The 27,412-nt window shown below is 44.0% G+C and overlaps 1 protein-coding gene across 1 annotated transcript in view; it reads right to left on the reverse strand.

Annotated features, from left to right (window-relative positions):
• The window catches only part of LOC137430032 (ephrin type-A receptor 3), a 493,848-nt gene extending 469,547 nt beyond the window's left edge, over positions 1 to 24,301 (reverse strand). Inside the window, exon 1 of the mRNA XM_078780089.1 lies at positions 24,132 to 24,301. Within this exon, the coding sequence (XP_078636215.1) occupies positions 24,132 to 24,213 (82 nt within the window). The 5' untranslated portion in view covers positions 24,214 to 24,301. The remainder of the gene's footprint in view (positions 1 to 24,131) is intronic.
• Positions 24,302 to 27,412: the final 3,111 nt, after the last annotated feature.

The raw sequence follows: 27,412 nt of genomic DNA on the forward strand, positions 1-27,412 counted from the left end.
GTTAAAGTGGAATTTGACACATACACGACCGACCGGTCAAAAGTATTAGAACACCTCAATTTTTCCAGTTTTTATTGAAATTTACACAGTTTAATGTCTCAATGTACTCTGAAATTAAGCAGAGAACAAATAAACAATTGGAGATAAAAAAAGAAATCACAGGATCATTTTGTTTAACAAAATTTAATTTAAATTTTTGAATCAACAAAGTACCCACCTTTTGCAGATATAACCGCCGAACACATTCGTGGCATTCTTTCTACAATGGAAATCAAATATTGTTCGGTAAGTTCTTCCCAACACTGTTGCAGGAGTTCCCACAAAAGTGTTGCACTTATAGGTTGCTTTGCTTTCACCCTTCTGTCCAGTTCATCCCAAACCAGCTCGATGGGGTTTAAGTCTGGAGACTGTGCTGGCCATTCCATGATTTGAAACTTACCGTCTTGTTCTTTTCCTCGAGGGTAATTTTGACATAGCCTGGAGGTGTGTTTAGGGTCATTATCTTGCTGTAGGATGAACACCTGACCAACTCGGCATATACCAGAGGGTATTGCACGGTGCTGCAAAATGCTGTGGTCGCCCTTTTGGTTCAGGGTGCCAGTCACTCTGTGCAAGTCGCAGACTCTGGATCCAGCAAAAAAGCCCCAGACCATCACGCTTCCTCCTCCATGTTTGACAGTTGGTGTCACAAACTGAGGAACCAGCATTTCGCCTACTTGACGGCATACAAAAACCCTGCGTGATGAACCAAAGATTTCAAATTTTGATTCATCAGTCCATAAGACCTTCTTCCAGTCTTCAGTAGTCCACTGGCAGTGCTTCATGGCCCAGGCAAGCCTCTTTTTCTTCTTTTGCCATCTTAGCAAAGGCTTTCTTACTGCCACACGACCTGTCAAACCTGCAGCTCGAAGTCTTCTCTTCATAGTTGAAACTGAGACTTGTTCACTTTGACCAGCTGTGCTTGAAGCTGTTGTCCTGTGAGCCGCCTATCATGCAAGCTGTTGACTCTCAGAAATTTGTCTTCTGATTCTGTTGTGGCTTTGGGTCTGCCAGTCCTCTTCCTGCCAAAGTTTCCTCCAGTTTCCAATGTACTACTTCCTGCAGTGCAATATTGTCCAAATAATGCTTCAGAGGGTGTAATAACAGTCTGTTCCAATACTGCTTTGAAACAGACAGGGGGTTTGTAATCAAGTAATCAGCAGAGGTTGGGACACCTGTAGGAATTGTTTGCATCAACTTTCAAGGCTTAATTTACTTACATTACTGCAGAACAGCTGTAAGTTGTTAACCCATTACTTGTTCCCTGAAGAAGGCCTTTTTTAACAATATAACTGTGCAATTTACATTATTTTCCCGTTTTTGCGAACCTAAACTTTTTTTAACCTCGAGATGTTTACTGCTTACCTTTGTACCATTTCAGGTTATTCACTGGACTTGAATTGCTTAAATTTCAATAAAAACAAGAAAAATTGAGGTGTTCTAAAACTTTTGACAGGTGGTGGAAGTAAAAACAAATTGAAATTTTTGCTTATGTGATCACAACATGCATTACACCTTGCCCTCCGAGTGACCCCATATAATGTATTGTTGCGGTTTTGAGTCTGTCAAGTGAGTTTAATAAAGGTTGAAGTCTGTCCCCCATAGTTAGTCACACAAGCAACATGTAGCCTCGCAATAGTATAGTTATGTCTTAGTATTTGTGAGCTTAGTTCCCTTTCAGTGTTAATTCTGCGTTGAGTAGGAGCCAGGAAAATAGGCCCTACTGCCACCGATCATCCTTTGTTTGTAGCCTCAATCCCTTTTGCGTTCACGTTGGTTCATATTGGGTGAGTTAACACGAGGCAGGCAGAGGAGGATCGGGGCGGAGTCGAGGTGGAGCGGCAGAAGCAATGTCGGTAAGCACGAGCCGCCAATCAGAGCTTGAGGGTGGTGGCGGCGGCGTGGCGTCAGAGGGCGTGGTGAGAAGAGTCGGGTGAGTTCCAGAAGGTTCGGGGGGCATAGCTAGAAGAACCGCTGCGCAAAAGCCCTCGAGAGGACTTACAGGGGGAACTTGCCGAAAGAGGACTCACAGAGGAACGCCGGATAAGCAAGAGAGGACTGCTGCCTGATGAACTTGACCATTGCACGAGAACGCGCACGCTAACCAGCTCGGAGTGTATTGAAGAAAAGGAGTTGGCTGCTACATATACGCGGGCGCAGTCAGACGCGCTTATGAACGAGTATAGCGCATTTGAGACGCGCGAGTGAACAAGGCTGGCGAGCCGTGCTAAAGTCCACCCTCTACCGTTCCGCCTCATCATCTGCTTGTTCGAGAGACGTGCTACGAGTCCCTGCCTTCGCCTGCCACCATCTTTGCGGGACGTGCTGGGGACCGTGGAGAGCTGGACGAGGACCATCTCTGGACGCGTTGGGGAGCACCTGCCCATCTGCAATCCCCTGTGTGAGTGTGAGACGGGCCCGTTGTCCAAGTAATAAGTTAAGACTGCTTAAGGATTGCTCTGTGTCTCTTCGTCCTTGAACTGTATATACGTGTGGGAATAATTAAACCCTTGTTCTTTCTTTCTGATTCGATCATTCCTGTGGTTTCCTCATTGACTAAGCGTGGCACGAATAGGATCGCTCCAATCGGGTTCCAACATCTAAGACTGCGCCTACCACGTGTACACAATCCGCTCGGCGTACTCAAACTACACAAGGTTCATGCGAGGCTTGTTTCCTTGCTCCCAGGGCAGCGTGTGGACTTAGGTACGAGCGAAAAGCAGTCCCGAAACCCGACGCCGCGTGTGTCCGGAAGGGATGTAATAAGTCTCGGTTCCGCCAGGCCCAGTAAAGACAAGGGGATTAATCCCCCCTTGATAAGGGGAAGAAGGCCAGCGTAGAGAACCGCAACAGTATACAGTCACGTGAAAAAGTAAGTACACCCCATGTAAAGTTTTGACTTTTTCAACATATTTCAACATACAGCTATTTGATCTTCATTTCAACAATATTGATAGATAAAGGTGATATAATATAACAAATATCATGAAACATTTACATTTTGTAGTCCATTGTATAATTTAAATAAACATAAATGCAAATTTTGCATGTGGAAAAAGTAAGTACACCCCTACATTTATCACTACTTCAAATACCTAAAATTAGAATCAGGTGCACCAGCTCAGGTGCAAATGATTAGAACATTGTTAGAGAGGATCTTGGAGGAACCTGTCTTATTTTAACCTCAGTCATTTAGTTTGGTTTGCTCTTTGTTGTTGAAGTGTGCGGCGTCACCATGCCTCGATCAAAAGAGCTCTCTGAGGCCTTCAGAAAGAAGGTTATAGATGCCTACGAGTCTGGGAAGGGATTTAAAAAGATCTCCAAACAATTTGAAATCAATCATTCGACTGTCCGGAAGATCATCTACAAGTGGAGAAGATTTCAAACAACTGCCAACTTGTTCAGGCCAGGCCGCCCCAGCAAGTTAAGCCCAAGAGCAGACCGCAAGATGCTGAAAGAAGTCTCTAAGAACCCCAGAATGTAATTACGGGACCTACAGGTAGATCTTGCCATTGTTGATGTCAAAGTGCATGAGTCTACCATTAAAAAGAGGCTGCACAAATTTGATCTACATGGGAGGTGTGCCAGGAGGAAACCTTTGCTGTCCCGAAAGAACATCAGGGCAAGACTAAAGTTTGTCAATGAGCACCAAGGCAAAGACCAGCACTTCTGGAACAACATGCTCTGGACAGATGAGTCAAAGGTCGAGCTATTTGGCCACAGTACCAGAAGACATGTTTGGCGAAAACCAAAGACAGCATTTGACCACAAGAACCTGATACCAACTGTAAAGCATGGTGGTGGAAATATTGTGGTTTGGGGCAGCTTTGCTGCATCAAGGCCTGGGCAGCTCACCATCATAGAATCCACAATCAATTCTTCATTGTACCAGAGGGTGCTTGAGGATAATGTGAGGCCAATGGCCATCTGTTGGAAAGTTGAAGCTCAACCGAAAGTGGACCTTGCAACATGACAATTACCCTAAACATACCAGTAAATCCACCAAGGAATGGCTGAAAAGAAAGAAATGGAGGGTTCTGGAATGGCCAAGTCAAAGCCCGGATCTAAATCCCATCGAGATGTTGTGGGGGGGATTTGAAATGAGCTGTGCATGCAAGAAACCCCTCAAACATCGCACAGCTGAAAGAATTCTGCGTGGAGGAGTGGGTAAAAATTTCTCCCAGTCGATGTCAGAGACTGGTAGACAGTTATAAGAAACGCCTACTTGAGGTTGTTTCTGCCAAAGGGGGCAATACCACCTATTAGAGCCAAGGGTGTACTTCCTTTTTCCACATGCGAAATTTGCATTTATGTTTATTTAAATTATACAATGGACTACAAAATGTAAATGTTTCATGATATTTGTTATATTATATCACCTTTATCTGTCAATATTGTTGAAATGAAGATCAAATAGCTGTATGTTGAAATATGTTGAAAAAGTCAAAAGTTTACATGGGGTGTACTTACTTTTTCACGTGACTGTATATATTGTGTGTGTGTGTGTGTGTGAGAGTGAGTGTGAGAGTGTGTGTTTGTGTGTAAAGATGGAATAAAAATTCACAAATTCTGCTGAACTAATGCAGAAGCCCAAGCAAGGAAGAACACGCTACATCGTCGAAGATAATGGCATCTCGATGTCCTTTAGGTGTTGAAATGATTTCTCCTAATAGTTTTCTGGATTGTACCTGGATGCTGGCTGCTTTATGAGAGCTAGTCAACGTCTCACTCAATAGTTGCGAGCTCCCTGTGGCTCGGCAGCAGTGAGACGTACATGCCTCAAGCAGTGATGGCTATAACTGTTGTTTTGCACAAACTAGGCTGTAGAAATGGCTTGGGGATGCTGGTGCCAACAGGATTTCTGGGTTTAAGGACAGATCTGGGCAAACCTCGTGCTACTATTGCACTTATGCCCCTACTATCATGTTATTTCTGTACAAATAGGAGACAACAAAACAAACAATGAAGCCACTAGAAGCGCATAATTTAGCATTTGTTTTAAATATAGAGGGTTCAATATATGGTTGAACCCCAAAGAAATAGATACAAAAGGTTTTTCAATGGATTCTGGTACCATTGGGCATGCTAAATAACATACTAAAAATCGAGTAACATCTGACTTCCGGAAAGGGGTCATTTTCAAGATGGCGTCCAAGATGGCCACCAGGAGCTTAAAATGGCCATATCTCAATTATTATTCAACCTAGAAAGGTGGTTTTGGTGTCTAACCCTAGGTTTTAGGGCCCAAGGAATCCAAGTGAATCAATAAAATTACCATCAGTTAATGATTTATTGACGAGTCCAAGATGGCATCCCAAGGTGGCATCCTGATCCATTAAAATGGCTCTGTCGAATCGTAGTCAACCTCGAGATATTTTCAGTGTGTATACCTAGGTTTAAGGCTGGTGTTGGGCTAGCGGCTAGGGTGCCGGCTTAGGATCCTAGGATCCTGGGTTCGAATCTCGGTCGATCGCCGAATTAATGCCAGGGGGGTTGACTCAGCCTGTCATCCTTCCGAGGTCAGCTAATTGAGTACCAGTTCACTGGTAATTCCCTGTTTGTCGTTGAAGGCGGCAAAAAGGGTTGGCGTCAGGAAGGGCATCCGGCCGTAAAACATTGTCTTCAAAAAGGGGACCAAAAAAACAACAACTACCACGGTCCCCGAAAAGGCCAACCCCCGCTTTGCGGGGAAAAATGGCCTCTAAACGGTGGTTTTTATACCTAGGTTTAAGGCACCCAGGAAATCATCAAAATTACTTAAATAAGCACAAAGTAATCAGGTAATCCAGTAAGCCAGGTTTACCAGCCCATTAGGCATTTGTTGTCTTATACAGTTAGTCGCTATTCATCGTCATCTTCCGACTCACCAGCTAATGAACCAAGTGGGTGTTTCAGATTGGAGATAAGAGTGTAATGTGTCTACACCACTGCCACCTGTGACTCCAGTCCACAGTATTCAGTGATCATTACAGACAAAGGTTTGTACAAAGCTTGAGAGGTTATGGCAAGGGACTATGAGTCCTAGACTACAGACTATTATGAGTCTGTTGGATGCAAAATCATGCACAAAATGATTGGATGCATTCACATTCTCATTCAGTAGAAAGGATAAAGCCAGAACCCTTGGACAAACATCAGCTATAAAGGTCGCTCCTGATCGAACCATTGATTCTGCACTTCTCTTTCAACGTTTCCTGGTAGTCTCCCAAACTGGAGAGCTATCATTGCAGGAGGTTATGAGTTATGAGCTCAGTCCTTTCCCTCCTGCCCTCTGAAGCCAGAAACGTCTTCCGAAAGGCTGATAAGCCACAACTAACTCACGCGATCTGTGATCATGCAAGTGATGCCATCCTAGATTCTGTACCAGAAACGGAGATCAACGTCCTTGATGGAGGTTCACTCCTTCACAGAATACCATGGAAGAGTGGAGAAATCTATGGTGAAATAGCGCAGTCGTATGCTGACTTCACCATGCAGCATTATGGTTCAGCTACGACCATTGTCTTTGATGGCTATGAGGAAGGGCCGTCCATTAAAGACAACACGCATCAGAGAAGAGGACACAATATTCATCCCATTGTCAGCTTCACTGCTGAGACAAAGTTCTCAGGCAAGAAGGAGGAGGTCCTGTCAAGAGATATCAATAAACAGAGACTGATCGGGATGATAAGTGATGAACTGAGAGAAAGGTATTGCACTGTGGTCAATGCACCTGGAGATGCTGACGTAGACATAGTAAAGGCTGCAGTGGAGGCATCTCTTCTACACACCACTACACTGATTGGAGAAGATACTGATCTCCTTGTCTTACTCCTTTACTATGCGCAGGGAGACAGTAAGAGCCTTTATTTCAGATCAGACAAGTTCAAAGCTGATGGCAGTTTTAACGTGTATGACATCAACCGTCTAAAAGAAATCCTCGGACATGACATGTGTTATAAAAATTTAAAAAACCACCTTTAGAGGCCATTTTTCCCCGCAAGCAGGGGTTGGCCTTTTTCGGGGACCGTGGTTGTTGTTGGTTTTTTTTTTTTTTTTTTTTTGGGGTCCCCTTTTTGACAGCAATGTTTTACGGCCGGATGCCCTTCCTGCCGCCAACCCTTTTTGTCGCCTTTTTACGACAAACAGGGAATTACCAGTGAACTGGTACTCAATTTGCCGACCTCGGAAGGATGACAGGCTGAGTCAACCCCCCTGGCGTTAATTCAGCGATCGACCGGGATTCGAACCCAGGATCCTAGAATCCTAAGCTGGCACCCTAGCCGCTAGCCCAACACTGAGAACATGTGTTCTCAGTTGATATTCATCCATGCCATGACTGGTTGTGACACTTCTCGGATTTTTGGTGTTGGCAAAAAGACTGCTTTCCAGAAGCTTGTAAAAGGAGACCCTGTCCTTCGGTCTTGTGCCAACACATTCACCATCCCAAACCAGACCAAAGAGGTGATCGATGACCTTGAATGCCGAGTAATGGCTATCCTCTTTGGTGGCAAGTGCAAAGATTCCCTTGCAACAATGCGATATAACACCTTCAGCAAGAAGGTTGTCTCTGCTTCGTCTTTTGTAACACCCGAACGTCTGCCCCCAACTGAATCTGCTACCAAACTTCACTGTCGTAGAGCGTACTACCATATCATGGTGTGGATGGGAAAAGAAGAGGGTATGGATGCCATGAAATGGGGGTGGAGCCTGCAGGATGATCAGTTTGTCCCACTTATGTCAAGAATGAACGCTGCTCCAGACAGTCTCTTGAAGGTCATTCATTGTAACTGCTCCACTGCCTGCAAGACACTCCGCTGCTCTTGGAGACGATATGGACTACCATGTACTACTGCCTGTGGACCGTGCCAACTTGAAGAATGTGACAATCCACATAACAAGTTTCTTCCAGAGGAGTCTGAGGATGACGATGAATAGCGACTAACTGTGTAAGACAACAAATGCCTAATGGGCTGGTAAACCTGGCTTACTGTATTACCTGATTACTTTGTGCTTATTTAAGTAATTTTGATGATTTCCTGGGTGCCTTAAACCTAGGTATACACACTGAAAAAATCTCTCTAGGTTGACTACTATTCGACAGAGCCATTTTAGTGGATCAGGATGTCACCTTGGGATGCCATCTTGGACTTGTCAATAAATAATTAACTGATGGTAATTTTATTGATTAAATTGGATTCCTTGGGCCCTAAAACCTAGGGTTAAACACCAAAACCACCTTTCTAGGTTGAATAATAATTGAGATATTGCCATTTTAAGCTCCCGGCAGCCATCTTGGACGCCATCTTGAAAATGACCCCTTTCCGGAAGTCAGATGTTACGAGATTTTTAGTATGTTATTTAGCATGCCCAATGGTACCAGAATCCATTGAAAAACCTTTTGTATCAATTTTTTGGGGATTGGGTGAGTTTTTTCATATATTGACCCTACTAATAATGGGAAAAATAAATAGAAAGAGAGAGACATGCAAGCTCAGTTTTAAGCAAGACTTGCAAATAATCCTTCTGCATTAATTGTGTCAAAAAAAAAGATCAGCTTCAAATAAAAAGCTCACATTGCATGTGTTGTAGGTACGTGAATGTGTAGGATTTATTTATTTTAAGGGAAAGAACCATTGATGTCTGTGCCCTTAGTACAAACACATCATGAGTACACACACATATATATATATATATATATATATATATATATATATATATATATATATATATATATATATATATATATATATATATATATATATATACTCTCCACTACTATATATATATATATTATATATATATATATATATATATATTGTTAGGCAGTTGCAGGAGAAGTACATGGAGAAGAGGAAGAAGTTGTTTCTTGGGTATGTTGATCTGGAGAAAGCATTCGATGGGGTTCCATGCAAAGTAGTGACATGGGCATTGAGGAAGTTGGGAGTGGAGGAATGGTTGATCAGAGTCGTGATGGCAATGTACGAGAGAGCGTGCACAGCTGTAAGGACGAAGGACGGGAACAGTGGTGAGTTGGAGGTGAAGGTGGGAGTGCAACAGGGGTCGGTACTAAGTCCACTACTATTTGTAGCTGTGATGGAGGTGCTGGCTCGGAACGTAAACTAGGGTTTACCGTAAGAGTTGTTGTATGCAGATGATCTGGTGTTGATTGCAGAAAGTATGGATGGACTGAAGGAGAAGATGAACAAGTGGAAGGAATGGAGACAAAAGGTCTGAAGGTGAATATCGGAAAGACGAAGGTGATGGCAAGTGGTAAAGCATGTGGTGAGGTGGAAAGAACTGGGAAGTGGCCCTGTGCTGTGTGCAGGAAGGGTGTCGGAGTGAACTCCATTCAATGTACAATGTGCGCTGAGTGGGTTCATCAAAAGTAGTGGTGTGAGAGGGTCAATAACCAGTGTGGCAGCTACATTCAAATGTAAGGTGTGCACAGAGGGAGCTGCAGATGGAGGAAATGTTGAGTTGGATCTTGGAGATGGCGTGAAGCTGGAAGGTGTGAAATCATTTTGCTACCTTGGAGACATGCTGAATGGAGAAGGTGGATCAGACTCGGCAACGGTTGCTCGAGTGAGATGTGCATGGAAGAAGTTTCGGGAATTGAGTGGTATGCTGACGAGGAGGGGAGTGTCGTTGAAGCTGAAGGGAAAGGTGTATGCTGCATGTGTGAGAAGTGTTATGATTTATGGGAGCGAGACATGGGTAATGAACGTAGAGCAGCAACATGGCTGGAAAGGGTGGAAATGCGAATGGTTTGTTGGATGTGCGGAGTATCGTTGAGAGAGAGGAAGACAAATGATGAATTGCGAAAGATGATGGGAATAGAGCCTGTGATGGATGCTGTGAAGAGAAACAGATTGAGATGGTTTGGTCATGTGTTGAGGAAGGATGAAAGTGACTGGTTGAGAAGAGTGATGGAAATGAATGTAGAAGGGAGTAGAGGACGGGGACGACCGAGAAAGACTTGGCTAAAGGTAGTGGAAGAAGAAATGCGGGCAAGGGGGTTAACAAGGAGAGATGCAGAAAATAGGGCAAAATGGAGAAGATTGTCATGGGGCCTTCAAGGCTAACCCCTGCTCTGGCAGGGTAAATGGCCTTAAAATGCCTGTTGTTGTTGTTGTTGTATTTGTATATAGATATATAATATATATACATGAGAGATCATGCGACAAACATTCAAGAACTGATCAAACTATATGCAAAAAATAACAATCAAACTATATGCAAAAAATAACAAGTAAAACAAAATGGCATCAATTCTGGCCCATTGTGATATCAGTATTTGTGAATACCGATGTGAATGAGGATACCTGTATGTGAATGAATGAGGATGCCTCATTCACATCCCCCAACACATTGTCAATCTGTCATGCTGTATTTTAATTGGATATACAGATGGGCTACGGGACATTACTGCAGACTAAACAAAGGGAGCAATGCGCGATAGTCACGTGACTTGCCAAAAAGTTTGTACCGACACCAGCCTGGAACAATATCAATGGTTCAGACAATTGTCCTCACTCACAGGACAAAACAGATTGTACAAATACAATGCGCGTGCCCTTGAATAGGTCCCTCGAGAACGCCGTAAAAATCGGTATCGCAAAACACACACTGACACACAAAAAAACATTAATGTCAATGAAACAAAGAACGCAAGGTGGAAATAATGGTAGGAATATGAGGTCAAGTAAGTTGAAATGTAAACTTATTATTACCTAGCGAAAATCAGGGTTGGGCATTCGGCTGAGTACATGTGGTGCATTTTTAAAATTAATATTCTTGGCAACCGTTGGTCCGATTAACACGGAATTTTACCATAGCAGCGTTTCCGCCTGTATAATTTTTTAAATGATAATTATAACGTCATAGGTCACGTGGTACAGGCGCCATCTTGGAAAAATCGAAAAAAGTTGCACCTCTATATCTCCAAAAGCGCTCAATGGAAAAATTTTAAACGTGGCTCATTGTAAATAACTCTGCATGGGGAATAAGTATTGTTAACGATGATGTCATTGGTGCCTTAATTATGACGTCATAATTCGACAGGAACAACACTTGGTCTGATCAGTTTGAATTTTATTGAGCGTGATCTATGCAACAATTATTTTGGAGAATATAAATTTATGATGTCATCCTTCACTTGGTCTGGCAGCCATATTGGATCAAAGAAGAATAAAACGTTCAAAAACAAGAGTTGGCTCGCACCAAGTTGACTGCACAGGGTAAGTATTCTAGGAATACTATCTAGTTTTGTATGCAGCCCGTGGTTGCTGGTTGCATCATTGCTGGAAGTGTGGCTGTGCGATTGAGGCTGTTCTCAGTAAGCTGGTGGCCTACTCATTTTGCTGACCTCAGAACTATGACAGGCTGAGTCAATGCACCTGGTGCTATGTAATGGCACGACAGGGGCTCCAACTCAGGTCTCTAAGATTTTAAGGCAGCCACCTTAACTGTTAAGCCAACCCCAGGCTTGCAATGTAAATGATGGCAGAGATAGAAACCTTAAAGTGAAAGAACAAGAGGCAGTAAAGCGATCCACAAAGGCAGTTTGCGAAAGTTGAAACTTTTCTTGGAAATTGTAAAGAATGCAACACAAGCACAGACGGTGAGAAGAAGTAAAAGTTTTGATTATTGAGTGGAGTTGTTCGTATCTCAGGCACATGAGAGCTCTTCACTTAGCCAGCCGAGTGTGCCCTGGGTTAATGAAAAAGTAAAGTTGAAGTGAAGTCACCTGTATGACCATGACCATTACGAAAGGACTCAGCTGGCTTGCTCAAGGTGATTCGACATGCAAGTGAAATATCACTGATATTACCATCTTCATATGATCATTATAATATGAACCGTGGAATATCCATGGTGGCCGAGCACGCTTCGCCGTGATGGACGATCGACTCCCGTGACACGTTTCATTGCTTTGAACGACTCCGCCATTATTAACATCCATGATAATATGATAGATCAGCCAAACATTGGGCGTGGATATTCAGCAGACAATAATAAAACACTAATGTATATATATATGAAAATGAATATATATATATATATATATATATATATATTTATATATATATACAGACTTGGCATTTAATATGGAATATATATTTTTTCTTGACTTGGGTTTACTTTCTTAACTCAGTATATCAATCTGGTGAGTTTATTTTACACTTTGGTGATTTATTTGTTAAAAGAACCATGTCACTGATTGTCTGTCGCAGCAAGAAGTCAACAACAGGATTATATCACCGGTGGCGTGGCAAAATGTACGGACAGGTGCATTTGATGATTGGCTTCACAGTCGGGTATACAAGGGTTGTTGCATTCTGTATTAGTGGAAAACAACTGCTGCACGTCTGCAAAAGTTATTGCCGCTTCCTCTGGAGATGGTCCATCAACTCGACAATGCTGTTTGTCATGGAGTGGTGGCTTTACGAAATTACGGCATGAAACAGCGTGCTATTGCTCAGCAGTATGGCATCACTCAAGGTCAGGTGTCAAAGATCCTGAAAAGAAATGCTCAGAGGGGTGTCCCTACTCCAATACCGAGGCCAGGACGTCCCCGCAGAACCACAAGGAGGGATGATCGCCAGCTGCACCGGTTAGTCCGCAATGGCCGTACCAAGTCAGCTAATCGGCTTCGGGCTGAGTGGCAGCAACTGACAAATGTGCCTGTATCCAGAAGGCTAGTCAACCAACGACTGGTTCAAGCAGGCTATCGTGCCAGGCGTCCCCTGAGAAAGCCACGCCCGACCAGACAACACCGCCAGCGCCGATTGCAGTGGGCCAGAGAGCACCGTCAATGACAGCCAGGACACTGGAATCACGTCATCTTCAGTGACGAGTCTAGATTTCTGGTCTATCGTCAAGATGGCCGCATCCGAGTGCGCAGACAAGTGCATGAAGCCTACAACAAAGATTGTATAGTGCCAAGAGTCCAAGCTGGAGGTGGTGGGGTGACCGTTTGGGCTGCTTTTCATGCAGGGGGCAAAACTGACCTGGTTGTTCTGAATGGAAACCTGAACCAGTTCAAGTACAGGGCCATTCTGGAAGAAACATTGCTTCCATTTGCTCGTGCAGCCTTTCGAGGAAACTTTGTCTTCCAAGATGACAATGCACGGTTATCATGCTCGCATGATCCAACACTTTCTTGCTGACCGTGGTGGAGAGCATATGGAGTGGCCTGCCATGTCCCCGGATATGAATCCGATAGAGAACTTGTGGGCAGAATTAACGCGTCAAATCGACCACTTGGACCAGCAGCCGACCTCTGTGCGTGAATTGCAGCAGGCTATTGTCACTGCATGGCAAGCGATTCCTGTCCAAACATTGGCAAAGCTCGTGAACAGCATGCCTCAACGTGTACGTGCTCTCCTGAATGCTCGTGGGGGTTACACGAAGTACTGAACTGCAATTTTACTGTCCGTAATCCCAGTCGTAATTTAACTTTTGTTTTTGTTAAAAAAAACTTTGGCTAATGTGCAAAATAAAGAGATACTTCTGGAAAACGTACAGAAGTTTAACACAGTACTGTCCATGAATTGAGTTCGATATCAGTTTACATCACTTTCAAGGATCAATTTATTTGTTTCGAAATGTCAAATGTGGTTTTTGTTTCTTTTAAAGGTCACATTAACAAAATCTAGAATAATTTCAACATAATTCCAATGAACTTTTGGTTCTAAGACATCTTGAAAAGTATGTTCACCCCCACAAAAAAAATATTCCATATTAAATGCCAAGTCTGTATATATATATATATAAATATATATATAAATATATATATAAATATATATAAAAAATTTTATTATTATTTATATATATATATATACATACATACATATATATATATATATATATATATATATATATATATATATATATATATATATATATATATATATATATATATATATACATACATATATATATATATATATATATATATACATACATATATATATATATATATATATATACATACATATATATATATATATATATATATACATACATATATATATATATATATATATATATATATATATATATATATATATATATATATATATAAAATACATACATATAAATATATATATATATATTTGTGCAGCGTCTGTCCTGTCCTGTGTTGTGTTGTGTCTTGTGTTGTGTTGTCACTGAACTACTTTCTCAAACTTTTGTGAAATCGTACCAAACTTCTGGTATGAACATATTTCTCCCGTCGGTATGTCCTAAGGGTATCTTTTTTTAAAAAAATTGCAATTTTTTTTTTTTTTTGGGGAATTTTTTGGGGAATTTTGTTTTTTCAACTTCCATTGTTTATAAAATGTGATATCACGTACATTACAAATACATTTGTGCAAAATAATTGTTTGAATTATGATTGGTTTAAACTATGACAAAACAGCAACTCGGGTACAGTCATTTATCTATATATCGACACATCTGGGCAGTGTCTGTGTTGTCACTTAACGACTCCCTCAAACTTTTGTTTCCGTGGTTGTGAAGTGTTTTTAATAACGTTGTGGTGGTTTTGAATCACGTGGTGGTGAGGTATTTTGAATTATGTGGTGGTGAGGTGTTTTGAATCACGTGGTGGTGAGGTGTTTTTAAATGACGTGGTGGTGAGGTGTTTTAATATCACATGGTGGTGAGGTGTTTTGAATTACGTGGTGGTGAGGTATTTATAATTATGTGGTGGTGAGGTGTTTTTAATGAGGTGGTGGTGAGGTGTTTTGAATTATGTGGTAGTGAGGTGTTTTGAATTACTTGGTGGTGAGGTGTTTTTAAATGACGTGGTGGTGAGGTGTTTTTAACTTCGTGGCTGTGAGGTGTTTTTATTACGTGTTTTATGGCTGTGAGGTGTTTTTATTACGTGTTTTATGGCTGTGAGGTGTTTTTATTACATGTTTTATGGCTGTGTGGTGTTTTTATTACATGTTTTATGGCTGTGAGGTGTTTTTAATTTCGTGGTGGTGAGGTGTTTTATTACGTGTTTTATGGCTGTGAGGTGTTTTTAATTTTGTGGTGGTGAGGTGTTTTTATTACGTGTTTTATGGCTGTGAGGTGTTTTTATTACGTGTTTTATGGCTGTGAGGTGTTTTTGTTACGTGTTTTATGGCTGTGAGGTGTTTTTAATTTCGTTGTGGTGAGGTGTTTTTATTATGTGTTTTATGGCTGTGAGGTGTTTTTATTACGTGCTTGATGGCTGTGAGGTGTTTTCAATTTCGTGGTGGTGAGGTGTTTTTAATTTCGTGGTGGTGTGTTTTTATTAAGTGTTTTATGGTGGTGAGGTGTTTTGAATTACGTGGTGGTGAGGTGTTTTGAATTACGTGGTGGTGAGGTGTTTTGAATTATGTGGCGGTGAGATGTTTTGAATTACGTGGTGGTGCGGTGTTTTGAATTACGTGGTGGTGAGGTGTTTTGAATTACGTGGTGGTGCGGTGTTTTGAATTACGTGGTGGTGAGGTGTTTTGAATTACGTGGTGGTGAGGTGTTTTGAATTACGTGGTGGTGAGGTGTTTTGAATTACGTGGTGGTGAGGTGTTTTCAATTTCGTGGTGGTGAGGTGTTTTTAATTTCGTGGTGGTGAGGTGTTTTTATTAAGTGTTTTATGGTGGTGAGGTGTTTTGAATTACGTGGTGGTGAGGTGTTTTGAATTACGTGGTGGTGAGGTGTTTTGAATTACATGGTGGTGAGGTATTTTGAATTACGTGGTGGTGAGGTGTTTTGAATTACGTGGTGGTGCGGTGTTTTGAATTAATTGGTGGTGAGGTGTTTTGAATTACGTGGTGGTGCGGTGTTTTGAATTACTTGGTGGTGCGGTGTTTTAAATTACGTGGTGGTGAGGTGTAATCGTCCCAAACTTCCAGTCTGCACCTACCCCTCCCCTATGTATGTGCAGAGGGGTTCTTTCTTGAAAATAAAACATTCAACCTAAATCTTCAACCTAAATTGCCTATAAAAATGTAATATCACAAACACAACAAATACATTTGTGCAAAGTAATTGTTTGTATTATGATTGGTGAAAATCATGACAACACAGCAACTCAGGTTCAGTCATTAGGCTCAGCTAAAATAAGCCCGTTCCTCAGTATTGACGCTTGGTGAGGCGAGCGCAGCGAACCGAGCCAAGCTAGTATATATATATATATATATTTATATATACTGTAATTATAAATATTAAATACATACATATAAATATATATATATATACACATAGACATGAGTAGTTATCTATGAGGAAAAGCCTGGGTAACCACCTCTGAAATGAGAAGCGTACAGTCAGAAGTTTATAAGGTCTACAAACAACAGTATCGCGAGCTGTTTTAATATATAAATAAAAAATTATTTTTTATTACAGATATCTACACTAGAATTTTGCAAAAAATTAATATTGGTGTTTCTTGTACCATCGCAGCTCGTTCGGATAACTTTTTGAATGCCTCTCGGGCATGAACAAGGAATGACCAACAAAAGGATGACGGTTTGAATTTCTTCATGAAATAGTGTCTATCAATGATCCTGCTTGACCACATCACAAGGACTAAGAACATATGAGAAAACAGTCGAGTTCACTTTGGTTGGAGGTGATAACAGAGAGTAGGAACGTCCATCATGATAACTCTCCGTCATCCGCACATTGGTTACATCCGTGCGACATTTTTCCACTGGGGCACTTCAGTCTTTACACACAAGTCACAACTTTCGTCGACTGTTGGATAAAGTTGTGGAATTACACAAGTCGATGTACGTGCAAGGACTTGCGTCACATCAAAGTGAATCCATTCCTTCCTCGGTTGGAGAAGTTGTGGAGGAAATTCAAGGATCACCTCGGACGTGTCGTTTACTATAAAATATATCTACAAATATTTTTTGTTCACGAGTAAATCGATATATACAATGTGTTTTGTAGGTTAAAAAAAAAAAATCCCATCGCAATTGCAAAAAGTGTCATTCATTTTGTGGGCAACGCTGCTTTCCAAAGGTGTGATTGAGAAATACAAACACAATAAGCAAAGGGGCAGAAATCAAGAGATAATTGGCGAAAAAAAGTTACGTGTAGATGGAATAAACTCAAAACAAACGACTATGGAGGTGAGAAAGACGAGAAAGACAAGGACAGAAGAGCGAAGGAAATATTTAATCACATGTACATATAGGAATATAAGAGCTGTAATAAAGACAGCAGACAAGAGACAATGGGCTCTTTACTATAGATCCCTTCAGCTTGATCGTCGTTACCGGATTCCTTTACACTGTCCCACGGACAACAACATCGAGGTCAGTGAAGAAGAAACTTCCAGCCCGACGCCATTACTGCCGAACCACGTGTCAAAAATACCAGCAGGGTCGCTCAGAGGTCACGCGCACACACACACACACACTTTGAGCGTACTAAGCCGGGTGTCTTATCTGCTTGCATTCGCTCGAGGGCGTTTGAGATTGTCAAGGGACTTGTCGAAAAGAGCAGGCCGTTGTGTGCTCGCGTGAGAATCGACCTATAAAAGTACAGATTGGCAGCTCCGGTTGAGAGTTGCTCCGGCATCACACCCGCAACGTGTCCGCTACAGAGACAAGGCCGACGTGTCCTGAGCGACCTGATGCCTTCAGAGGAATGTGGAATTGCAGACACGTATGGAGTTCATAGAACACCTTACCCTGTGCGATATTAAGGAAAAAAAGGAAGTTGGCGGGATCTGCAAGAGGCAAATTTGATTGGCCGAAATGATGTAAAATGCCGTAATATTTTGTACTAGTACTGCTAAACTGAAGGGTTTAAAAAAGTGCCAAGTATGCGATTTGTGTTCTACACTGTTTAACTATGTAATTAAATTGAAATAAAATAAGGGTTTTAAGAGTTGCAGAAAAAAAACAAGTTCAGAAGTTTACCGCCGTTGATGCAGCGTCTTTTACACCACCCTATCCAACATGTTACATTAGTTCTTGGTGCCTGGTGTTTGTGTCCTTTATGACGTCCTTAAAAACAGTAAGTCTCCTGTTTGGAATGATTTTCAATTTTGTTTGACTGCCAGGCAGGCAGAGTAAAAGCAAAAATCTTACCTGCGCATGCGCGATCAGGGCGAATTCAGAGCCAATGTACTCCTAACCGGAAGGTTCCTTTTCTGATGCATGTTCCGATTCATGTTCAAAATATATCATTCAATTGTTTAAGCTTGTTTTTGCTTCTCGTGCGGAGTAATAACACCACCCCAAGGACTGACAGTGGGGAGTGCGGAGTGAAGATTTGGAAGGAGGGAATAAAGGGAGCAGTGGGGAAAGGAGTTGGGTAAGCGGGTAGTGGGGAAAGGAGTGGGCAATAGAGGAGGGAGGAGGATTTGGCGAGCTTTGTGTGGAGTGAGGTATTATTTGCGGAGGTTTTTGAGGCGTGGGGATTTAGGAGAGGTTAGGAGTGAGTGGGAATAGAGGGATTGGGGAATGAGGCTTTAGGGGAGGTAAGGAGGGATTGGGAAAGGAGGATTTGGGGAGGTTTTTGAGCAGTGACCCATTAGGGGAGGTTAAGAGGGGGTGGAAATGGAGGGATTGGAGAGTGGGCTCTTAGGGGAGGTTAAGAGGGGGTGGAAATGGAGGGATTGGGGAGTGAGCTATTAGGTGAGGTTAGCAGGGAGTGGGAATTGGAGGGATTGGAGAGTGAGTTATTAGGAGAGGTTAAGAGGGGGTGGGAATGGGGGGATTGGAGAGTGAGCTATTAGGAGAGGTTAGGAGGGGGTGGAAATGGAGGGATTGGAGAGTGAGCTATTAGGGGAGGTTAGCAGGGAGTGGGAATGGAGGGATTGGGGAGTGAGCTATTAGGTGAGGTTAGCAGGGAGTGGGAATGGGGGGATTGGAGAGTGAGCTATTAGGAGAGGTTAGGAGGGGGTGGGAATGGGGGGATTGGAGAGTGAGCCATTAGGGGAGGTTAAGAGGGGGTGGAAATGGAGGGATTGGAGAGTGAGCTATTAGGGGAGGTTAAGAGGGGGTGGGAATGGAGGGATTGGAGAGTGAGCTATTAGGGGAGGTTAGAAGGGAGTGGGAATTAGAGGGATTGGAGAGTGAGCTATTGGGGTAGGTTAGGAGGGGATGGAAAGGGAGGGATTTGAAGAGTGAGGCATTAGGGGAGGTTAGAAGGGAGTGGGAAGGTAGGATTTGGGGAAGATTTATTTAGGAGTGAGCCATTAGGGGAGGTTAGGAGGGAGTGGGAAAGGAGGGATTGGGGAGTGAGCCATTAGGGGAGGTTAGGACAAAGTGGGGAGGTTTTTGAGGTGTTAGGCATGAGGGGAGGTTGATAGGGAGTGAGTCAGGGAGGAGGAATGATGCTGGGGGAGAGAAGGAGGAGTTGATTTTTGGAAATTAATGGGGAGCGGGAAACGTGGGGAAAGGAGTGAAAGGGCCGTTTGAACCATTTACAATATGATCGGAATGAACAGGTAATATAATGGGAGTCCATGGCACATACTGCATGACACTTTATTAGCAATGTGTACATTCGTGCGGAGCTTGCGTCCTGGGTGGAAAAACACTCCAGGGCCTTTGTACGTGCTTTTAAAGAGTCAAAGACAGAATCCGTGCAGTGTACCATGCACGAAATGCATCCCGGCCGTTACTAAAGAACCCACATCAGGACAGGAGATGCGAAATGAATCCGAACACTTGGAGCGCGTGATGCGAGTCGATCGCTCTTTGCACGGAAGGGCATTCAAGCCGTCCGACGTGCCTTTCGTACTTAGTCGCCCGCACTGTCGGCATTGTGCTTCACATCGATCCGGCTCCACGGTGGACGAACCGTTGAGCTCGCGGCACGTACGGGTCTCAAAGGGCTCCACGAGGGTGTCTGCGCCGAGCCGGTGATCTGCATCGTACGGCGGCACGTGATCGAGCCCGGGTGATCACAGCACGTACGGATGGAGGCACATGATCGAGCCCGAATGATCACAGCACGTACGGATGGAGGCACGTGATCGAGCCCGGGTGATCACAGCACGTACGGATGGAGGCACATGATCGAGCCCGAATGATCACAGCACGTACGGATGGAGGCACGTGATCGAGCCCGAGTGATCACAGCACGTACGGATGGAGGCACGTGATCGAGCCCGAGTGATCACAGCACGTACGGATGGAGGCACGTGATCGAGCCCGAGTGATCACAGCACGGACGGATGGAGGCACATCAGCACGTGATCGAGCTGGGTGATCACAGCACGGACGGATGGAGGCACATCAGCACGTGATCGAGCCGGGTGATCACAGCACGGACGGATGGAGGCACATCAGCACGTGATCGAGCCAGGATGATCACAGCACGGACGGATGGAGGCACATCAGCACGTGATCGAGCCGGGTGATCACAGCACGGACGGATGGAGGCACTTCAGCACGTGATCGAGCCAGGATGATCACAGCACGGACGGATGGAGGCACATCAGCACGTGATCGAGCCAGGATGATCACCGCACGGACGGATGGAGGCACTTCAGCACGTGATCGAGCCAGGATGATCACAGCACGGACGGATGGAGGCACATCAGCACGTGATCGAGCCAGGATGATCACAGCACGGACGGATGGAGGCACATCAGCACGTGATCAAGCCAGGATGATCACAGCACGGACGGATGGAGGCACATCAGCACGTGATCGAGCCAGGATGATCACAGCACGGACGGATGGAGGCACATCAGCACGTGATTGAGCCCGGGTGACGTTTGCAGGTCCGATTCGACTCGTGCTGCGCTCGAGCTCTGTACCTGTACACGTGGTGGGAACGACATTGATGGTCTCACCCCACGGCAGTATCGCAGAGATAATGCACTCGGAAAAGGTATTCCCGCATTTCCGTTGGGCAAAAATTCTGAGAGAAGCCATCCTTTGGGAGTTCCTCATCACATGAGCCGCCGTGCCCCCATAATGTACGCATGGTCCTCATTTGGGGTCCCGGGAAGCCCCATGAGCAGTGACAGCGACAGGTACAAGCGTTTTATTTACAAATGCACACCTCACTACTCGCGTGAAGGTATATGAGGGTCTGCAGACCAAGACAGTGTTATGAGACGAGCTGTCTTGCCCTCCATTGATATAGGCCTAATTACTCTGGCGAGCAACAAGGGGTCATGAAGGGTACCATAGCTCAAGACTTAATACCATGAACGGGTCGTCACTCCATTACAGGGTGTTACCAAAAACAACCCTGACCAGCCAGGATGGGATTATGGAATTTGGCACACAATGACCTGCTCTTCTCTAACCGTACCGTGGGGTCTTTAACGTCCACCGGCCAATGCACCACCCACTATCACCACCGGTCGTCGGCTCTTATATTCCATCCCAAGAAGTCGCGGACCGGGTGGCGTGTATATATGATTCCAAACCCTATGTAGGTCCACAACATCGATTTATATAAACGACCCCCTTGGCGCGAATTGTCACGTGCACGTGCAGTGGATCATATTACCGCAAAATGGATCCTCCAGTGTCACGGTCAGCACAATCGGGGTTTCGTTACATCAGCGCATGAGGGCACCACACCGCACGGAACTGTGGGTAACAATAGAGGTCTCACGCGCACGTGTGCGGGCACGCTCACCATGCTTTTCACAACACCTTTAATTAGCCACCACGCATTCCTGGCAACCAAGCGATCCACACACCCCCGGGGATCTTTACAGCATATAAAACTCAGGTATCTGAAAGGTGAAGGACTAACCAAGCAAACACCCTAAGTGGGAAATCAGTACCGCCAACCACCAATATTGTACCAAGAGGTCTGAATTAATGAATGAATGATCGTTTTAAGGCCATTTTTCCCCGCTAGAGCAGGGGTTAGCCTTGCGGGCCCCGTGACAATTATGGTTCCCTGTTTAAGGCAATGTTTTTTTTTATGGCCGGATGCCCTTCCTGACGCCAACCCTTAGTCACCTCTTACGATGTACAGGGACACGGTGTACCTATTCTAAATCGGGGTACTCATCCCAGCAAGCTGGTCCTCAATTTGCCCACCTCGGAAGGATGACAGGCTGAGTCAACCCCCCTGGCGTTAATTCAACGATCGAGCGGGATTTGAACTCAGGATTCCAGGATCCCAATCCCGCACCCTAACCGCTAAGCCAACACCAGGCTATAAGAGGTCTACACACCTTAAAATATAAACCGCCTACCATGAACAGGACAACAGAAGCTACAAAGTTTAAACCGCGAAATGCTAACCCGGCACCGGGAACTATGTATGGCAAGGTCTTCAAATGCTGCATCAAAGAATGGTGGACCTTGACTAAGTAACTGCGAACCGTGAGCGGTGTCGCCTCGATGAGCGGGCTCCCCGCAGGGTGCCCTGAATACACGAGCAGCACCCTGAGTAGGGTTCATTACGAGTGCAGTCGGTTGGGATCGACAAGGTTACGAACATGACGACTTCGGTCAGCTCGGTGCAAATGAGGAACAAAATGGCCTGAAGGCGCGATCCGCGCCGAGGCCGGGTACGGGTGAAGGGGCACGGAGGACACGGCCGAACGAGTACCCACCATCCAGATTCCAGACAATATACAGGGGACGTCTGATGGGAGACATCGTAATAGACACGGAGGGACACGGGTCGCGTTTGGGTGACGAGTTATTGGTGGTGATGTAAATTTCGGTGGAAATGTGGCTAAAGGCGAAACCCTTGAAGCAGCGCGGTTTGGTCCCGGTGAAGTCGAGCATGGCGATCCTGGGTGCGACAGGTCCCCCGAGCGAGAAGCCTTAATCCACTCAAGCGCTTCCTTACAATACTTCAACGAACGCTATTTGATCTTCAATTGGATCCGCATCACCTCTCCCTGCTTCCCTTGTGCGTCCACGGTGTTTCCCGCACACTGGACTTTTCAGCCACACATTCTGAAAGTATCACCAGCACAACGAGCCCGGAAAATATACTAAGGCGGCTTTTAGTTTCAGGGTCTCGGTCTCACGAAGGTCCTGCGACAATGGTTACACCTCCAAGGAGATCCTGCATCTTCACATCCCACGTGGAATTAAGCGCGGCACAGAATGAGGCAAACAAAAACGGGCTCAGCCTGTTAATATGAAATATTTCAGAGTGCGTTCAACATCCCTGAAAATAATGCAAGGGACAACCTAGACCCCATATCGTGTTCACTGGTCGATACGATCTCAACATCGCTGGAAAGCAGGCAAGGGACAACCTAGACCCCATATCGTGTTCCCTGGTCGGTGCGATCTCAACATCGCTGAAAAGCAGGCAAGGGACAACCTAGACCCCATATTGTGTTCCCTGGTCGGTGTGATCTCAACATCGCTGAAAATCAGGCAAGGGACAACCCAGATCCATATTGTGTTCCCTGGTCGGTGTGATCTCAACATCGCTGAAAAGCAGGCAAGGGACAACCCAGATCCATATCGTGTTCCCTGGTCGGTGTGATCTCAACATCGCTGAAAAGCAGTCAAGGAACAACCTAGACCCCATATTGTGTTCCCTGGTCGGTGTGATTTCAACATCGCTGAAAAGCAGGCAAGGGACAACCCAGATCCATATCGTGTTCCCTGGTCGGTGTGATCTCAACATCGCTGAAAAGCAGGCAAGGGACAACCTAGACCCCATATTGTGTTCCCTGGTCGGTGCGATCTCAACATCGCTGAAAAGCAGGCAAGGGACAACCAAGATCCATATCATGTTCCCTGGTCGATGTGATCTCAACATCGCTGAAAAGCAGGCAAGAAACAATCTAGACCCCATATCGTGTTCCCTGGCCGGTGCGATCACAACGTCCCTGAAAAAGCATGCAACGGTCAACTCAGACCCTGTAATCAAGTTCCCTGGTTGGTGCAATGCCAGCGTCACTGAAAAGCATGCAAGGGACAACCCAGACCTCATATTGTGTTCCATGGTCAGTGCGATATAAGCATCCCCGAAAAGCATGTAAGGAACAACCCAGACCCCATATCGTGATCCCTGGCCGGTGTGATCTAAACATCCCCGAAAAGCACGTAAGGGACAACCCAGACCCCATAATCAGGTTCTCTGGTCGGTGCGATCTCTGCCGTGAATAGCAAATAAGCACCGGAGCGCACGGCAGGTGCCCGTCGGGCGATGTAGCTTACCTTCGCTCTCGGAGTTCAAGGATCTGCTCCGGATTAGGGTCCAAGAGAGAAGAGCACAGGCCATGAGAAAAGGCCGCGCCATGACTCGAGAGAAAGCAGGAATATCGTGCGGACACCGTGCACGCACTAGAGGGTTAGACACGTCCCTCACATGTTCTCGCTTGCGAGTGCCGGACGCTCATCACCGTGCACTCCCTCCCTCCCGTCCCTCGCCCTCCCGTCTCTTGCCTCCTCCCCAACTCCCTCTCTTCTTTCTTTCTTCTTTCTCTCGCTCTTTCTCTCTCTCTCCCAGTCTCCTTCTCCCTCGCTCTCTCTCCATCTTCATATCTCTTTCCCCTCCTCTCTCTTCCCCTCTCTCTCACGCCCCTCTCACTGCAGCTGATCCTTTTTCTCTGCCGAGAGGACCCACTAATGTCGCCCCCTCTATAGTGATTTTACTTGCATATGACATGATGCAATTGGTAGAATCCAACACACTTTGGACAAACTGATGACCACCTGAACGACATTTGTATGAAATCACTCAGAGACAGAATGATGGACAGACGGACTGCCACCGCAAGTAACGAGGGACTGGCCTGGACTTGTTTTGGTTTTACTTAAACTTTGCTCAGATGTTAATGCAACTGATGGGGAAAATGAGCATCAGGAAGCGGAGACTGCACGAGAGAAGAGTGACGCGGGAATGGTAGTTTAAACTTTTAAAGAATATACAGTGCGGCCTTGGAGCAGAAAGAGAGAGAGAGGAATGAAAGATGAAAAATAATACTTTGTGTCCCTCTGGAGGTACATAGGGAGTAACTACGGTGCTGTATACTCCATACTACATACAAATGAAGTTAATATCGTGCAATATGCTCCATACAAAGGGAGTTAATACTGTGCAATACACTCCATATATAGGGAGGTAATACCGTGCAATATAGTCCAATATATAGGAATTTAATACCGTGTAATGTTCTCCATATATGGGAATTTAATACCATGTAATATTCTCCATACATAGGGAGTTAATACCGTGCAATATCGTCCATACATAGGGAGTTAATACTGTGCAATATACTCCATATATAGGTATTTAAGACCGTGTGATATTCTCCATATATAGGGAGTTTATACCGTGTAATATTCTCCATGTATAGAGATTTATATACCGTGTAATATTCTCCATATATGGGGAGTTAATACCGTGTGATATTCTCCCTATATAGGAAGTTAATACCGTGCAATATAGTCCAATATATAGGAATTTAATACCGTGTAATGTTCTCCATATATAGGAAATTAATACCGTGTAATATTCTCCATATATAGGGAGTTAATACCGTGCAATATAGTCCATACATAGGGCGTTAATACTGTGCAATATACTCCATATATAGGGATTCAAAACCGTGTGATATTCTCCATATATATGGAGTTAATACCGTGCAATATAGTCCCGACATAGGGAGTTAATACCGTGCAATATACTCCATATATAGGGATTTGATAACTGTGTAATGTTCCCCATATATAGGGAGTTAATACCGTGCAATATACTCCATATATAGCAATTTAATACCGTGTAATATTCTCCATATATAGGGATTTGATACCGTGCAATATACTCCATATATAGGGATTTGATACGGGTGTAATGTTCTCCATATATAGGGAGTTAATACCGTGCAACATACTCCATATATAGGAATTTAATACCGTGTAATATTCTCCATATAGAGGGAGTTAATACCGTGCAATATACTCCACACATAGGGAGGTAATACCGTGCAATATACTCCATATATAGACATTTAATACCGTGTAATGTTCTCCATATATAGGGAGTTAATACCGTGCAATATAGTCCATACATGTGGAGTTAATACTGTGCAATATACTCCATATATAGGGATTTGATACGGGTGTAATGTTCTCCATATATAGGGAGTTAATACCGTGCAACATACTCCATATATAGGAATTTAATACCGTGTAATATTCTCCATATATAGGGAGTTAATACCGTGCAATATACTCCACACATAGGGAGGTAATACCGTGCAATATACTCCATATATGGACATTTAATGCCGTGTAATGTTCTCCATATATAGGGAGTTAATAACGTACAATATAGTCCATACATGTGGAGTTAATACTGTGCAATATACTCCATATATAGGAAGATAATACCGTGTAATATTCCATATAAAGGGAGATAATACCGTGAAAGGTGGATTTCTCCATATATGGATATGTAAAGTAAAGTGTAGTGCCGGTATTTAAGGTGGATGAATGTAAAGTGTAGTGCCTGAAAAAAGGTGGATGAATGTAAAGTGTAGTGGCGGTATATAAGGTGGATGAATGTGAAGTGTAGTGCCGGTATATAAGGTGGAAGAATTTAAAGTGTAGTGCCGGTATATAAGGTGGATGAATGTGAAGTGTAGTGCCGGTATATAAGGTGGATGAATGTGAAGTGTAGTGCCGGTATATAAGGTGGATGAATATAAAGTGTAGTGCCGGTATATACGGTGGATGAATATAAAGTGTAGTGCCGGTATATAAGGTGGATGAATGTGAAGTGTAGTGCCGGTATATAAGGTGGATGAATGTGAAGTGTAGTGCCGGTATATAAGGTGGATGAATGTGAAGTGTAGTGCCGGTATATAAGGTGGATGAATGTGAAGTGTAGTGCCGGTATATAAGGTGGATGAATATAAAGTGTAGTGCCGGTATATAAGGTGGATGAATATAAAGTGTAGTGCCGGTATATAAGGTGGATGAATGTAAAGTGTAGTGCCTGTATTTAAGGTGGATGAATGTAAAGTGTAGTGCCGGTATATAAGGTGGATGAATGTAAAGTGTAGTGCCGGTATATAAGGTGGATGAATGTGAAGTGAAGTGCCGGTATATAAGGTGGATGAATGTGAAGTGTAGTGCCGGTATATAAGGTGGATGAATGTGAAGTGTAGTGCCGGTATATAAGGTGGATGAATGTGAAGTGTAGTGCCGGTATATAAGGTGGATGAATGTGATGTGTAGTGCCGGTATATAAGGTGGATGAATGTGAAGTGTAGTGTCGGTTTTTAAGGTGGATGAATGTGAAGTGTAGTGCCGGTATATAAGGTGGATGAATGTAAAGTGTAGTGCCGGTATATAAGGTGGATGAATGTGAAGTGTAGTGCCGGTATATAAGGTGGATGAATGTAAAGTGTAGTGCCGGTATATAAGGTGGATGAATGTGATGTGTAGTGCCGGTATATAAGGTGGATGAATGTGAAGTGTAGTGCCGGTTT

This window comes from Myxine glutinosa, chromosome 6 (genome assembly GCF_964187855.1).
Source record: "Myxine glutinosa chromosome 6, kmMyxGlut1.1, whole genome shotgun sequence".
Classification (NCBI taxonomy): Eukaryota; Metazoa; Chordata; class Myxini; order Myxiniformes; family Myxinidae; genus Myxine; species Myxine glutinosa.